At 49.4% G+C, this 16,649-nt stretch overlaps 1 protein-coding gene across 1 annotated transcript; it reads right to left on the minus strand.

The window, feature by feature from the left end:
• Positions 1-3,157: 3,157 nt before the first annotated feature.
• On the minus strand, positions 3,158-7,718 carry LOC139833602 (uncharacterized). The gene is made up of 5 exons (XM_071823919.1): positions 7,598-7,718; positions 4,101-4,665; positions 3,800-4,007; positions 3,642-3,706; positions 3,158-3,164 (listed from the first exon to the last, which is right to left on the minus strand). The coding sequence occupies exons 2-5, from the start codon at positions 4,652-4,654 to the stop codon at positions 3,158-3,160; spliced, it is 834 nt and encodes a 277-aa protein (XP_071680020.1). The 5' UTR covers positions 4,655-4,665; positions 7,598-7,718.
• Positions 7,719-16,649: the final 8,931 nt, after the last annotated feature.

The raw sequence follows: 16,649 nt of genomic DNA on the forward strand, positions 1-16,649 counted from the left end.
AAAGGAAATTAATTTGGTGCGCTAAATCTTAATTTGGCACCAAAAGATGTATGGAAAAGAAGCCAGCAGAACTTTGTCTGAAGATCATCATATATAAAAGAACATAGCTTTGGTCTGACCCTGACTCGCAAGGCACTAGGTGCGCGCGGCGAGCTGCCGCCTTTAGTTGGTGAGGGAGAGGGTTAAGCGTCAGCGTTCAGGAAATCAGGACCAATAAATCCGTGTGCTCTTTGTGCTGATCGATGCTGTTGTGTGCACTCTTTGGATCCATGCCAGTTGATTCCGCGGCACTCAAAGGGGCTCGCTGAAATTGACCCTGCAGCCGCTATGTGTGCGTACGTACTACGTATATAGAAGGCCAAATAATTCATCGACGCCGCTACTATCTCAAAGTGATCCGTCCCTTTTTGTCGAATATAGTGAACTATCTCTGGTGCTTACGTACAACGGCATTGTCTGCAACGGCATTGGATTTCTAAATTAGAGAGATTATTACTAAAAAAATATGAGAATTTTATAAATAGAGATAATTCAAGAAAATTTGATGTGTTATTCTATAAAACATGAAATTAGAGATAACCACATTCTCCATTTTTATTTCCTTGCCTGTCAATAAAAATTCTTTTTCACTTATTTAACTAATTATTTTCAATTATTCTAAACTCAGAAGATGTTTTTTCGTCATTTTTTGGGTAACTCTTACGATATTTTTATTTGTGTTGGCTAGCCAGGCTAACACATGAAGGTAGCGGTTGTCATCTACAGCCGCCTTGCAATGGTGAATTGGACAAATTTAGTCTCACACTTTTGCATGGGTCAACGCCGACTTCACTAGGCCGATGTGGTGGGAACCTCTTAGGTGGACATTCTTCGATGAAGTCATAGTACCTAGATCGAGGAGGAGTGACGAAGATAACACTGGTGGATAACCTCAACAACGACGGCTCTCAGTTTGAGGGTTTGTGCGCATGTTGTGTTCGTAGTAAAGTGTGTTATTTTCATGGTTTTCATACCTTTTTGTTAAAAATATGGGAAACTCTTTATCTTCTTATTATTGGATAAATTGAACCTTTTTTGGCCCTCGTTTCACAAAAAAGGGATATGAAGTACTACCTATGTTCATGAATAAGTGTCACTACGGCAAAACAGGGCTTTGCCGTGCAGCCCAAACGCACGGCAAAGGGACAAACCGGCTCGGCAAAGCCTTTGCCGTGCGGCCGTGCACGGCAAAGACTGCTCGGCAAAGATCCGCCCGGCAAAGGGGTCTTTGCCGTGTGTCGCGCGAAAGTCGCACGGCAAAGGCTTTGCCGAGCGACGCAGCGTTGCCGTGAGCTGTGGCCTCGTTGCCGTGCGGATTCCTTTGCCGTGCGTTTGGCCTCTTTGCCGTGCGAGTTTCTTTGCCGTGCGCTTCATCTCCAACTCGCACGGCAAAGATTTGGCTTTGCCGTGTGCTTCTCTTCCACCATGCACGGCAAAGGTAGGTACAGCAACGTCAGGTGGGCAGCGTGGGCAGCCTTTGCCGTGTGCATGTGCACGGCAAAGAGTGCCTTTGCCGTGTGCTGTGGCCTTTGCCGTGTGCATGTGCACGGCAAAGATTGTGCAAATTTTGCCAGAATTTTCCTGCTTCCCCATTAATCCCTGCATATGCAATTCACAAATACAAATAACAGTCCAGATACACATATAGCACAATATATAGAGTATTGCATCATCAACAACATAGTTCATATCCAACAAAGTCCATACAATAGTTCCAAGTCGCATAATTAGTTCATACAAGCAACATCAACATCAAAGTCTCCAACATAGAATGTTCCAAGTTGCACAACAAGTTCATACACAAGCAACATCAACCTTGGCCTCTTCCTTGTCCTTAACCACTTCCTTGTCCATCTCCACTTCCTTGTCCTTCTCCACTTCCTTGTCCACCTCCACTTCCTTGTCCTTCTCCACCTCCTACAAGTTCATAGATATCTATGCATAAGTGGCATGGAATGGCTAAAATTGACATGTAAGAACTAGGATTGACATGGAAGAAGTAGAATTGACATGGAATGGCTAAAATTGACATGGAAGAAGTAGAATTGACATGGAATGGCTAAAATTGACATGGAAGAACTCGAATTGACATGGAATGGCTAAAATTGACATGGAAGAACTAGAATTGACATGGAATGGCTAAAATTGAACATAATCGCTAGAATTTGGATGAAATGGCTAAAATTCAACATAATGGCTAAGGATGACATGGAATGGCTAAAATTAACATGGAATAGGTAAAATTGAACATACTGGCTAAAATTGACATGGTTGAATGGCTAAAATTCACAAGTGACATGGTATGGAAGAATTAGAAGTGTAGGAGAACTCACCTAGAAACTGCTGCAGGCTCCGGATGATGCCCGTATTGTTGACGGTCAAGCCAGTGTCGGGCTCGACTTGGCGCTTGCTGGAGGAGCGCCATCACAGCCGGATCGGGCGTGGGGATCTGCAATATCCAAAGTTCGGTTAGACAACAAACAAGATTGAGACGGAGATATTAAGTTAACCACTTACAAAATGTGGGAACATAGGAGGACACGACGTGCTAGGACCACTACTCCCCGGTGGTGAAGTCAGCACGGTCTGGTTCATGAACATCTGCTGGAACATCTGCTGCTGTTGTTGCATCTGCTGCAACATCTGCTGCTGCATCTGCATGTTCTCCCTAATTTCTTCTTTGCATCTGCATCTGCTCCTCTTGGTGCCTCCGTTCCCTTTCTTCCATCTCCGCCTACGTTGTGTTGCCGCGATGTCAGTAACATTGCAATGGAAAACATGTAATGAAGCGTAGAGGATCGACGAAGAACTTACCCGTAACTTCTCGATAGCTAGGTCCGAAGCCCGTGGGCGGGTCTCTACCCGAGGCTGCTCGCTCGTACGCCCACGACGGATCTGGCGTAGAGATGGAATGGTACTTGGGTCGACTAACCCGTCAGCAATCCATAGGCGGCCACCCTTCTTGCCTTGTCCCGCAAGCACCGCAACTTCGAGCGGTACGCGCCACACTGGCCCTCCGCTAGGTCGTTGACCCACAAGGACCCCGTTTCAGGATGCGGCTCCTTCCTGGTCTTCGACTTTTGGAAAAAGCCAAACAAGTTTGGTGCCACGCCTGTCTTCACTTCCTGCAAAAGAGTACATGCAATTAAGTGAAGAGGGAGACACTTGCGGGGCTAGCAATAACATAAAACGAAAGAATGAAGAAACCACTTGCTCACCTCATCCTGCAAGGTAAGGGCCAAGTTCTTGCTGCCCAGGACATGTGATCCACCTCCCATCTCTGAACGCTTCTGCTTGCCCTCCTCGTGCTTCCGGGCGTACTCGCGGGATGTCCACCATATGACCATCGCAAGAAAGCACGCCCTGTCTTCCCCGACGTACTGAGGAGGGTGCTACATACACAAGATAGACCCATTATTAGAACATAAACTACATGAAAATGCGGAAATAAATAACACATCGATGCTAATACCTGCAGGTACTGCCATGGTGCCATGAGCGTATCCCGACAATCAGCCTTACTCATCCAAACTTTGCGCTCGGCGTGCCAGTCGCGGGCCTTACTGGACACGTGCCACGTAGTGCATGCCAGTCACCCTCACCTGCACAACTCGTGTAAGATAACGTCGCACGCAATTTCCTTGCCCTCAGCCCTCTTGAAGTATTTCTGCAACCATGCACATAGGTAAAATAAGATGAATTAGAGCAACTATTGGTAGCCAAGAAGTGTTTGAATGCTAAGAAGCCAAAAGTCACGTACCCAGAAGTGGCGGACAACCCGCTCTTGCATGTTTCCGTACTTGCCGCTAGGATCTTCCGCGTAGCTGTAGTGCTTCCAAGTCCAAGCCACGTCGCGGCCACCAGTAGGGAGATTGACAATCCCAGGGAAATGCTTCCTAATTATGCCTCCAAGGATGTTCGGGTACTCACGTGTCGGCTTCCTCCTCGGGTCGCCATACTTGAACATGCTGCACAACGAAATGCCAAAATCAGTATGCATGTGATAAAAATATGTATAATGATAAAAATTTCAATAATGGAATGCCAAAATCAGCATGTACCTCTTTCCAGCGGGCACGAGAACAACATCGCGGAAGGCCCAAGTTTTTAGCTTGGGGAGTTTCGTAATCCCGCGCCTATACGGCTTCTTGTCCCGTGGTTCCAGCCTCTCCTCGGCTGCAACGTACACCTCCTCCACCGGCGGAGACCAAACTAGGGTCGGGTCTAGCTCCTGCGGCATACCCCCCAGCCCCTCATCCTCCTCGAGGTCCTCCCCACCGTCCTCCCCACCGTCCTCCCCACCGTCCTCCCCACTGTCCTCCCCACCGTCCTCCCCACCGTCCTCCCCACCGGCCTCCTCGTCCTGCCCACCGTGCTCCTCACCGTCCTCCTCGTCCTCCCCACCCCACTGCTCCTCGTCATCATCCTCGGCTGGGGGAGGACTAGGAGAAGGGGTACGAAGTCGCCGTGGCTGGGCATTCTTCCTCCGTGGTGGAGGGCTAGGAGGAGCGCTAGGAGGACGTGTCTGCGACGACGAACCACTCGAAAGTCCCACAAGCTCAGCCACGGCCTTGATCTTCTTTTTGAAACCTCCCTTTCTTTTTCTTGGCGGCATGTTTCAATCACCTGCAAACACAATGAAAAGAGTGGTTTATTAGTATGCAATGTTGGGATCATAGTGCTTAGTGGTGAAGTTTGCCACCTCCACGTTCAGGACTGCCTCGGCTATGGATGCTTCGATCTTGCATTTATTGCCAGTCATCTGACGAAGCTTTTGTGTTTCTCTCTCGGGACCAAACTGCCAACGGCCCCAATTCGGCCCCCCCTTTAAGCATTCCTTCGCGAGGTGGAGGATCATATGTTGCATCGGATTAAAGAACGCTGGAGGAAAGATCTTCTCTAGATCGCAAAGCAACATGGGTGCCTGTTCATCCAGCTTCTCAATCACTTTAGTGTCTAACTCCCTAGCACAAATCTGGCGGAAGAAATAACTCAACCTCGCTAGCACTCGCCAAGTCTTCTCAGGGACATAGCCTCGAATCATCACCGGCATTATCCGCTCAATCCATACGTGGTAGTCATGACTCTTCAGTCCTTGTACTCGCAACGTTTCAATGTTAAGACCCCTCATCCAGTTGGCTGCGAACCCATCAGGGAAAAACAAGGAGTCCTTCATCCATTGGAAGACCTCCCTTTTTTGGGCCTTTGTGAGGCAGAACGGAGCGTGTGGCTTAGTCCAAGTTTTTTTGGCACCATGAGGTGGCTTCATGTTCAACTCTGGCCTATCGCACAACTTTTCTTGGTCAATTCGAGCCTTTATGTTATCCTTCGTCTTCTCAGTGTCCACTATGGTGCTCCAAATGGCTTCACTGATATTCTTCTCGGTGTGCATTACATCAATGTTATGCGGGAGCTCCAGAAACTCAAAGTAAGGAAGCTTCCAGAAGCACGGCTTGTGGGTCCATTGGTGTGTCTCCCCATATCCCAAGAAACCATTCCCATCGTGGTTAGGCTGAGAGCGTCTAACTCGGCCTTGGTTTCCTGTCCGGTCTTCGGAATTGGCTTCGGTGCATGGACAACACGGCCTTTTTTGAAGCTCTTTACATCACTCCTGTATTCATGATTCTGCTCAAGGAACTGCCGAGCTTCATCAAAGCAGGAATACTTGCCACCCTTGTTTAGCCAGGAAGAAAGTCACGGCTTGCCCGCACTCGGACAAGGCCACTTCCCATGTGTACACCACCCATGAGAACAAAGCACGTGCCGGCAAGTCATGCAGAGACGTGTGGTACCAGGACATACATATCGAAGTGTTCCTTCTTTGCCGCGTCATAAGTTCGGATCCCGCGATCTTCCCACCCAAGAAGCAAGTCATCAATCGGTGGTTCCAGATACACGTTCATGTTCTTACCGGGTATTTCGGTCCTGGGATTATCATCGACACAAACATGTACTACTGATCTCGTGCAGACGCCGGGGGTAGGTTCGGGGAATAACAAACACCGGCCAACAATCGTATACCGCAGCCGACATACCATATGGATTGAACCCATCGGTTGATATCGCAATTGCTACGCTCCTCGGGTCACCGGCTTTCGGGGATATTTCTTGACAAAGTTCTTCCATGCGGTACCATCCGACGGATGTATCATCTTGCCACTGTCTGGTCTGATCCCTTCTACAGCCCACCTCATCTGTTGGGCGGTATCCTCGGTCATGAAGAGCCGCTGGATCCTCGGTAGGACCGGGAAGATAGCGGAGGATATTCTTGGCAACCGTGGTCTGCCTCTTCTGACCATCACCATTGGTGTCAACCTCAAAGTACCTAGAGCTATTGCAATGGATGCAATAGTTTGTGTTAGCATGCTCCTCTCTGAATAGCATGCATCCCTTTGGACAAGCGTGTATCTGCTGAGATGACATCTTGAGGTCACTGAGCAATTTTTTCGAATAGTAGAAGTTTTGCGGCAAGAGGTGCCCTTTCGGCAGAATGCTGCCAACGAGGACCAGAAGTTCATCGAACCCATCTCTGCACAGATTCCTGTGGCACTTAAAGGCCAAAAGGCGAGCGATGGCATCTAGTTGGGTAACATCTGTATTTACGTGTAGGGGTTTCTGCGAAGCAAACAAAGCCTCGTAATACTTCTTTGTGTTTTCCTCCGGCTCCTCACTTGTCTCTGCATCCCTAGATGTCTCCGCCTCTACATGAGGGCTTTCAGGCACATTACCATTAGCCAAGTTCTCTAGGCACCTATCAAACCCAAGTATCATATTCCCTCGTAGGCTGAATCTGCCGCACCTCCTTCCTAGCACGTTTCTTCGCCTTTTCTCCATGAAAAGTCCAAATCTTGTAGGACGGTTTGAACCCAGACTTGATCAGGTGAAGACTCATAGTTTCCTTGTCCTGTGTTTTTTGGTTGTTGCACTTACTACAAGGGCAAAAAACTGTTCTGGGTTTGGTAGGGATGTCAAACGCCCTGTCCACGAACTGCTTGGTCTTTTCTCCCCATTCCTCAGTATATTTCCACGGACCGATTCTGCCATCGTACATCCAGTCACGGTTATCCATCCTCTAACCAGCACCAAAACAGACAAACTTAGAATTTATATCAAACATGATCCGCATTTTAATTTTTCTTTTTTTACGCATGCATCAACCTGAATCTCTACTAGGTGGGCTCTAGCAGCCGCCGGATCCGTAGATTGAGTCGTTCTCCTGCTCTACCTGATCCAGTCGGGATTTCGGCAGCACCTCCCGCTGCTCTCCCGATACACGTCTCGCCAAAAAGCCGAGAGGGGTGTGCATCCGGAGAACAACGGGGAGGCGCTGCCGAAATCCTGACTCGGATCGGGGTAGAGCAGGGAGAACGTACCCAACTACGCATCCGCCGACTGTCCCGATAAATGCCGTAAGAGTTACGGTTCATAATATGCGAGACCACTAATGCATATTTATCCGCGTAACCCTTACGGTCGGGAAGAGACGCCTAGGTATCGCGACATACTTGGTGATCTAGACCAAAAAACCTAGGTACAAGAGAGGCGAACGGATTCTCACCCTCGAAGCGTGATCGACAGCCGGCGAAGAAGACCAACGACCCTCCGGCAAAATCCCCTCCAGGAAAACGGTCTCTCTGAGCAACGCTCCTCAAGCACCCTGACAACGCTGGCCCCTGTGTCCACCTCGAAACATCATCTCGCATATCGAGAAAACTAATTAGTAATAAAGACCATTTGTTTGCTCTAAATCCGACTATTACAAATTAGCATGCATAATATGTTTTAACTACCCTAAATACTATGTAGGAGCTGCCACACGCAGCTCCCCTTCTTCTTCAACCTCTCTCTACTCTCTCACAAGAACACACCCAGGCTAACACACACACACACATGTATCAAGGAAGAACACAGAAGCTTTGCCGCGAGACTCCCAACCACAAGTGCTACATTTTCCACTCTTTCTCATATACTTAACCAAACTAATTACAGTGCTTAAATACTTAACCAAACTGATTACATTTTCCACTCTTTCTCATATACTTAACCAGCTAACTAACACTGATCTAATACATGCTAAAATCAGACACTAACTAACAAGATTAGTTCCAACATACTATAAGTAATATGCAAAAAAATAAGTTCCACATACAGCTCTGGCCGCCGGCGGGTGAGCAGCAGCGGCAGGTGCGGGTGAGGGGCCGGCAGCCGGGGTGAGCGGCAGCGGCCGGGGAGCAGCAGCGGCCACGGCGGGGAGCGGCAGCGGCGGGGAGGGCCGGGTGAGGGAGCAGCGGCCGCGGCCGGGGGAGCGGCAGCGGCGGCGGAGCGAGCGACGGCGGGGGAGGGCAGCGGCGGAGAAGCAGCTGCCTGCCTGCCGCGGCGGGGGAAGCGGCGGCAGCGGGGAGGGCCGGCAAGGGAGCGCGCGCAGCGGCGTGGAAGCGCGCGGCGGCAGCGGGGAGGGCCGGGCGAGAGCGGCGCGGCAGCGGCGGGGAGGTCGAGGCGGCGGCGTGCGCGGGGGAGGTCGATGCGGCGGCGTGCGGCGGGCGGGCGTGGGCGGCGCGTCCCTGGCGGCGGCGGCGAGCTGGGAAAAGGAGGCCAGGGCGCGTGCGTGTGTGTGTGGAGGAGGGAGTCGCGCGCGGTCCGCGCTGCAGATACCTTATCCACGGCCTTTGCCGTGCAAGGCTTCTTTGCCGTGCGGCAAAGCGGCTTTGCCGTGCGGACGTGGACGTTGCCGTGCGCTTTTGCCCGGCAAAGCTCTTTGCCGTGTGCCTTTGCACGGCAGAGATCTTTGCCGTGCGATTGTGCACGGCAAAGTTTTTTTTTTTTTTATTCAACAATGATTTTTTTTGTTTAGGGTGTATATATGCATCCTGGTGTAGAAACATCGTGTCCAAATACTTTTTACTACAAAATTTTATGTATTTGCGAAATCATTTGTGATAAGGTGAACATGCTGAATTGTATTTGGGATATCATTTGTGATAAGGTGAACATCCGAGGCACGCACACCGCCGTTATCGGGGGGAGGGGGGAATGACCGCCGAGGCCTAGCTTTCCATGTGTATATGTCCTAAACAAAACTAAACCTATCAAAAAGTATGTTGGTGGAACCTCGCGCGGTGAAATCTAGGGGGGTAGACCCCCCGAGGCACGCAGACCGCCGTTATCGGGGAACGACCGGGGCACCGGAATGCCACCAACACTTGCATGTGGACCTAGGATATGTGTGAAAGTGTGTTGGAAGGTGTGATTCACCAAATGGTGCAAGGCATAGCTCCCATGTGTGAGATTCCTCTCTTTCGGGCGATAGCACTTGGAAGATTCCTCGACTTGTAGGCTGAAGTGTCCCGCTGCGGGTATACCGGTGGCTATAGTGTGCCAAAGTGTGCCAAACCTAGCTTTCCATGTGTATATGTCCTAAACAAAACTAAACCTATCAAAAAGTATGTTGGTGGAACCTCGCGCGGTGAAATCTAGGGGGGTAGACCCCCCGAGGCACGCAGACCGCCGTTATCGGGGGGGAACGACCGCCGGGGCACCGGAATGCCACCAACACTTGCATGTGGACCTAGGATATGTGTGAAAGTGTGTTGGAAGGTGTGATTCACCAAATGGTGCAAGGCATAGCTCCCATGTGTGAGATTCCTCTCTTTCGGGCGATAACACTTGGAAGATTCCTCGACTTGTAGGCTGAAGTGTCCCGCTGCTGGTATACCGGTGGCTATAGTGTGCCAAAGTGTGCCAAACCTAGCTTTCCATGTGTATATGTCCTAAACAAAACTAAACCTATCAAAAAGTATGTTGGTGGAACCTCGCGCGGTGAAATCTAGGGGGGTAGACCCCCGAGGCACGCAGACCGCCGTTATCGGGGAACGACCGCCGGGCACCGGAATGCCACCAACACTTGCATGTGGACCTAGGATATGTGTGAAAGTGTGTTGGAAGGTGTGATTCACCAAATGGTGCAAGGCATAGCTCCCATGTGTGAGATTCCTCTCTTTCGGAGATAGCACTTGGAAGATTCCTCGACTTGTAGGTCAAGTGTCCATTGCGGGTATACCGGTGGCTATAGTGTGCCAAAGTGTGCCAAACCTAGCTTTCCATGTGTATATGTCCTAAACAAAACTAAACCTATCAAAAAGTATGTTGGTGGAACCTCGCGCGGTGAAATCTAGGGGGTAGACCCCGAGGCACGCAGACCGCCGTTATCGGGGAACGACCGCCGGGGCACCGGAATGCCACCAACACTTGCATGTGGACCTAGGATATGTGTGAAAGTGTGTTGGAAGGTGTGATTCACCAAATGGTGCAAGGCATAGCTCCCATGTGTGAGATTCCTCTCTTTCGGGCGATAACACTTGGAAGATTCCTCGACTTGTAGGTGAAGTGTCCCGCTGCTGGGTATACCGGTGGCTATAGTGTGCCAAAGTGTGCCAAACCTAGCTTTCCATGTGTATATGTCCTAAACAAAACTAAACCTATCAAAAAGTATGTTGGTGGAACCTCGCGGTGAAATCTAGGGGTAGACCCCTGAGGCACGCAGACCGCCGTTATCGGGGGAACGACCGCCGGGGCACCGGAATGCCACCAACACTTGCATGTGGACCTAGGATATGTGTGAAAGTGTGTTGGAAGGTGTGATTCACCAAATGGTGCAAGGCATAGCTCCCATGTGTGAGATTCCTCTCTTTCGGGCGATAACACTTGGAAGATTCCTCGACTTGTAGGCTGAAGTGTCCCGCTGCGGGTATACCGGTGGCTACAGTGTGCCAAAGTGTGCCAAACCTAGCTTTCCATGTGTATATGTCCTAAACAAAACTAAACCTATCAAAAAGTATGTTGGTGGAACCTCGCGCGGTGAAATCTAGGGGGGTAGACCCCCCGAGGCACGCAGACCGCCGTTATCGGGGGGGAACGACCGCCGGGGCACCGGAATGCCACCAACACTTGCATGTGGACCTAGGATATGTGTGAAAGTGTGTTGGAAGGTGTGATTCACCAAATGGTGCAAGGCATAGCTCCCATGTGTGAGATTCCTCTCTTTCGGGCGATAACACTTGGAAGATTCCTCGACTTGTAGGCTGAAGTGTCCCAGCGGGTATACCGGTGGCTAGAGTGTGCCAAAGTGTGCCAAACCTAGCTTTCCATGTGTATATGTCCTAAACAAAACTAAACCTATCAAAAAGTATGTTGGTGGAACCTCGCGCGGTGAAATCTAGGGGGGTAGACCCCCCGAGGCACGCAGACCGCCGTTATCGGGGGGGGACGACCGCCGGGCACCGGAATGCCACCAACACTTGCATGTGGACCTAGGATATGTGTGAAAGTGTGTTGGAAGGTGTGATTCACCAAATGGTGCAAGGCATAGCTCCCATGTGTGAGATTCCTCTCTTTCGGGCGATAACACTTGGAAGATTCCTCGACTTGTAGGCTGAAGTGTCCCGCTGCGGGTATACCGGTGGCTACAGTGTGCCAAAGTGTGCCAAACCTAGCTTTCCATGTGTATATGTCCTAAACAAAACTAAACCTATCAAAAAGTATGTTGGTGGAACCTCGCGGTGAAATCTAGGGGGTAGACCCCCGAGGCACGCAGACCGCTGTTATCGGGGGGTAACGACCGCCGGGGCACCGGAATGCCACCAACACTTGCATGTGGACCTAGGATATGTGTGAAAGTGTGTTGGAAGGTGTGATTCACCAAATGGTGCAAGGCATAGCTCCCATGTGTGAGATTCCTCTCTTTCGGGCGATAACACTTGGAAGATTCCTCGACTTGTAGGTGAAGTGTCCCAGCGGGTATACCGGTGGCTATAGTGTGCCAAAGTGTGCCAAACCTAGCTTTCCATGTGTATATGTCCTAAACAAAACTAAACCTATCAAAAAGTATGTTGGTGGAACCTCGCGCGGTGAAATCTAGGGGGTAGACCCCGAGGCACGCAGACCGCCGTTATCGGGGGGGGGACGACCGCCGGGGCACCGGAATGCCACCAACACTTGCATGTGGACCTAGGATATGTGTGAAAGTGTGTTGGAAGGTGTGATTCACCAAATGGTGCAAGGCATAGCTCCCATGTGTGAGATTCCTCTCTTTCGGGCGATAGCACTTGGAAGATTCCTCGACTTGTAGGTGAAGTGTCCCGCTGCGGGTATACCGGTGGCGATAGTGTGCAAAAGTGTGCCAAACCTAGCTTTCCATGTGTATATGTCCTAAACAAAACTAAACCTATCAAAAAGTATGTTGGTGGAACCGCGCGGTGAAATCTAGGGGTAGACCCCGAGGCACGCAGACCGCCGTTATCGGGGGAACGACCGCTGGGCACCGGAATGCCACCAACACTTGCATGTGGACCTAGGATATGTGTGAAAGTGTGTTGGAAGGTGTGATTCACCAAATGGTGCAAGGCATAGCTCCCATGTGTGAGATTCCTCTCTTTCGGGCGATAACACTTGGAAGATTCCTCGACTTGTAGGCTGAAGTGTCCCGCTGCGGGTATACCGGTGGCTATAGTGTGCCAAAGTGTGCCAAACCTAGCTTTCCATGTGTATATGTCCTAAACAAAACTAAACCTATCAAAAAGTATGTTGGTGGAACCTCGCGCGGTGAAATCTAGGGGGGTAGACCCCCCGAGGCACGCAGACCGCCGTTATCGGGGGGGTCCGACCGCCGGGGCACCGGAATGCCACCAACACTTGCATGTGGACCTAGGATATGTGTGAAAGTGTGTTGGAAGGTGTGATTCACCAAATGGTGCAAGGCATAGCTCCCATGTGTGAGATTCCTCTCTTTCGGGCGATAACACTTGGAAGATTCCTCGACTTGTAGGTCGAAGTGTCCCTGCGGGTATACCGGTGGCTATAGTGTGCCAAAGTGTGCCAAACCTAGCTTTCCATGTGTATATGTCCTAAACAAAACTAAACCTATCAAAAAGTATGTTGGTGGAACCTCGCGCGGTGAAATCTAGGGGGGTAGACCCCCCGAGGCACGCAGACCGCCGTTATCGGGGGGGAACGACCGCCGGGGCACCGGAATGCCACCAACACTTGCATGTGGACCTAGGATATGTGTGAAAGTGTGTTGGAAGGTGTGATTCACCAAATGGTGCAAGGCATAGCTCCCATGTGTGAGATTCCTCTCTTTCGGGCGATAACACTTGGAAGATTCCTCGACTTGTAGGTCAAGTGTCCCATTGCGGGTATACCGGTGGCTATAGTGTGCCAAAGTGTGCCAAACCTAGCTTTCCACGTGTATATGTCCTAAACAAAACTAAACCTATCAAAAAGTATGTTGGTGGAACCTCTCGCGGTGAAATCTAGGGGGGTAGACCCCCCGAGGCACGCAGACCGCCGTTATCGGGGGGGAACGACCGCCGGGGCACCGGAATGCCACCAACACTTGCATGTGGACCTAGGATATGTGTGAAAGTGTGTTGGAAGGTGTGATTCACCAAATGGTGCAAGGCATAGCTCCCATGTGTGAGATTCCTCTCTTTCGGGCGATAACACTTGGAAGATTCCTCGACTTGTAGCCCTAAGTGTCCCGCCGCGGGTATACCGGTGGCTATAGTGTGCCAAAGTGTGCCAAACCTAGCTTTCCATGTGTATATGTCCTAAACAAAACTAAACCTATCAAAAAGTATGTTGGTGGAACCTCGCGCGGTGAAATCTAGGGGGGTAGACCCCCCGAGGCACGCAGACCGCCGTTATCGGGGGGGGACGACCGCCAGGGCACCGGAATGCCACCAACACTTGCATGTGGACCTAGGATATGTGTGAAAGTGTGTTGGAAGGTGTGATTCACCAAATGGTGCAAGGCATAGCTCCCATGTGTGAGATTCCTCCCTTTCGGGCGATAACACTTGGAAGATTCCTCGACTTGTAGGCTGAAGTGTCCCGCTGCGGGTATACCGGTGGCTATAGTGTGCCAAAGTGTGCCAAACCTAGCTTTCCATGTGTATATGTCCTAAACAAAACTAAACCTATCAAAAAGTATGTTGGTGGAACCTCGCGGTGAAATCTAGGGGGTAGACCCCGAGGCACGCAGACCGCCGTTATCGGGGAACGATCACGGGGCACCGGAATGCCACCAAAACTTTCATGTGGACCTAGAATATGTTTGGAAGTGTTGTGTAAGGTGTAAAGCTGCAAGAAATTGCACCAAATATGTGGGGGCGATAACACTTAGCAGACACCGAACCCCCGTTAATTTGCTCAGAAACCCTGATATGTTGGGGGGAGGGGTCGATGAAGATGTAGATTACTTGTTTTATCGGTATACAGATTGTATTAAGTAACACTAACAAATAGTCTACAAAAAGTAAAAACTAATTTTACAACAAATATAAGTATTAATATAAATATGAATACTACAAAAGAAGGGAAAGAAATGAAATCGTACTGTGCCGTGCAAAAACGCACGGCAAAGGGTTGGGCTGCACGGCAAAGCCGTCGTTGCCGTGCATGCGTCTTTGCCGTGCGCCTTCGTGGCCTCTTTGCCGTGGGGGGTTACTTTGCCGTGCGCCATCTGGGTGCTTTGCCGTGCGGGGATGCTTTGCCGAGCGCCGTGCTGGCTCTTTGCCGTGCGCTGTTTGTTTGCCGTGCGTCGCCCCGGAGCCACACGGCAAAGAATTCATTGCCGTGCGCGAGGCGCACGGCAAAGAACTTTCGCACGGCAAAGGGCGATGGAAGCACACGGCAAAGACCCGTGCACGGCACTGAGCTTTTTTCCTGTAGTGTGTATTTGGCTTTTATGTAAATTAAGTTTTTCCCAATTTGATAACTTTGTAGAACAGATTAGCAACATATATGATATCAAATTGGTATATTATGAAACTACATTTTTTTAACGAATCTAACAGTATTAATGAAGTTTCATAAATATTGCCACTTTTACCTATAAAGTGGTCGAATTTTTAAAAGTTTAACTTAGAAGAAAACTTAGAATTACACTTATTCGCATACGGAGGGAGTTGAGTTTACACGCCAAATCTAAAATTGAACAATAATTCGATGCCCAAAATGTGCCTTCTTTTTTTAATTAGAAAATGAGACATAGCCCAAAATGTTTCTTCTCCCCTATGCTTTTTTTTTTGCCAGTAGGTCTGCAATCTAGGTTTTGTGTGTTAGCTCCGCGCCGCATATGTTATTAATCCTACCCTTTCTTATCGTGCCTTTGTAACAAATCCCAAAAAGGTAAGCATAGTACAAACCGCACCTAGCTAACATCCAAAATAAAATAAGGTCGCTGCTAACAATGATGGGTTAACTACGTTGCTTAGGACGCAAATCTCAAGCAACTGGACAAGCTATAGTACCCTCAACAAACCTACAAGCTTCCCCTTATTTATTAATCTACCACTACATGATCGGCTCCTCCTCGATCCACCCAAATATGTGCAGGAAAGTCCAAGTCCATGCTATCCAATCATGCAATCAAGCCATGGAAGTTGGCTTACATATGCGCCCCCATGACGTGACCAGGAAACTTTCTTCAAAAGAAAAGAAAAACGTGGCCAGAGACGCATATTGATCGCAAGAGATACGGTCAAGTGCCAAATTGCCAAGAATTTTTCATCCCTGGAACTGGCACCTAACTAATCGAGATCCATGCACGGACTCCGGCGTGGAAGTCTACAAACCCATAATTTCCCGGGAAATCTACTAGGAGTATAGTGTATTTTATGTGGATGAAATTGAGCGACCAGCATCGCCAAAACCCTGTCGCTGTGCCATCAACTACGTTGCACGACCCCAAGTCTGTATGGACATGCCAAGTAGAAGCCGCCACGAGAAGAAATCAATGATACGGACAGGCGAGAGCATCGTACGCACGTACGAGAACGACCAAGCTAATCAACAACGCTCCCCTCCCGATAATACAGTAGTATTATATACCCCAATTATAGGATACAACATTTTAGTTCATAGCTTTGAATAAGTCCAAGAAAAACCATGTCGTGGTCAACTGTACGCTTAGGTTCTCGCATAAAAGAACAAATTTTAAGAATGAAACAACACTTGGGTGATTAGGTGCCCGTGAAAAATTTCCCTCAGAAAAAAATAGGTTCCGGTGAAAATTCACTACAGGATCTAGGTACTATGTATACGAGTAGGAGCAGCTGAATCGAGGTGCTAGCCAGGTATCAAAGCAAACATCAGCTAGTATATGAGTTGATCTCACACGGTGATGGTAGAAGGTCCGTGCGGGAAGGAGCCAGATGTGGAGCAAGAAGGACGGTGGTTTTTGGTGCATGCACTCATAGAAGGACCAACCTATTTAGAAGGCAGGAATGACTATTTACCTCCATCGGTTTCTTCTGCACTATTTACAATCTCTTCCGTTTCTTACTATTCCTTTATGCTACATGATGGCTAATAGGGAGTTGAACGGATAGAGAATAACACTGGAATACTTTATAGGGAAGATTTATATCTACTTCTCTTTAACACGGGAATACTTTATAGGGAAGATTTATATCTACTTCTCTTTGCAATTTGGTGCATGGAGAGATAGCGGGGGAGGTTAAGAGCTAATAGAGATATTGTGAACGTAAATACTTAAAGCCCCCTTTAATAAAATGGCTGCATGGTTCTAACTTGTCACGTGAGCTCCTTTT

The sequence above is a fragment of the Lolium perenne genome, chromosome 7, assembly GCF_019359855.2.
Source record: "Lolium perenne isolate Kyuss_39 chromosome 7, Kyuss_2.0, whole genome shotgun sequence".
NCBI lineage: Eukaryota > Viridiplantae > Streptophyta > Magnoliopsida > Poales > Poaceae > Lolium > Lolium perenne.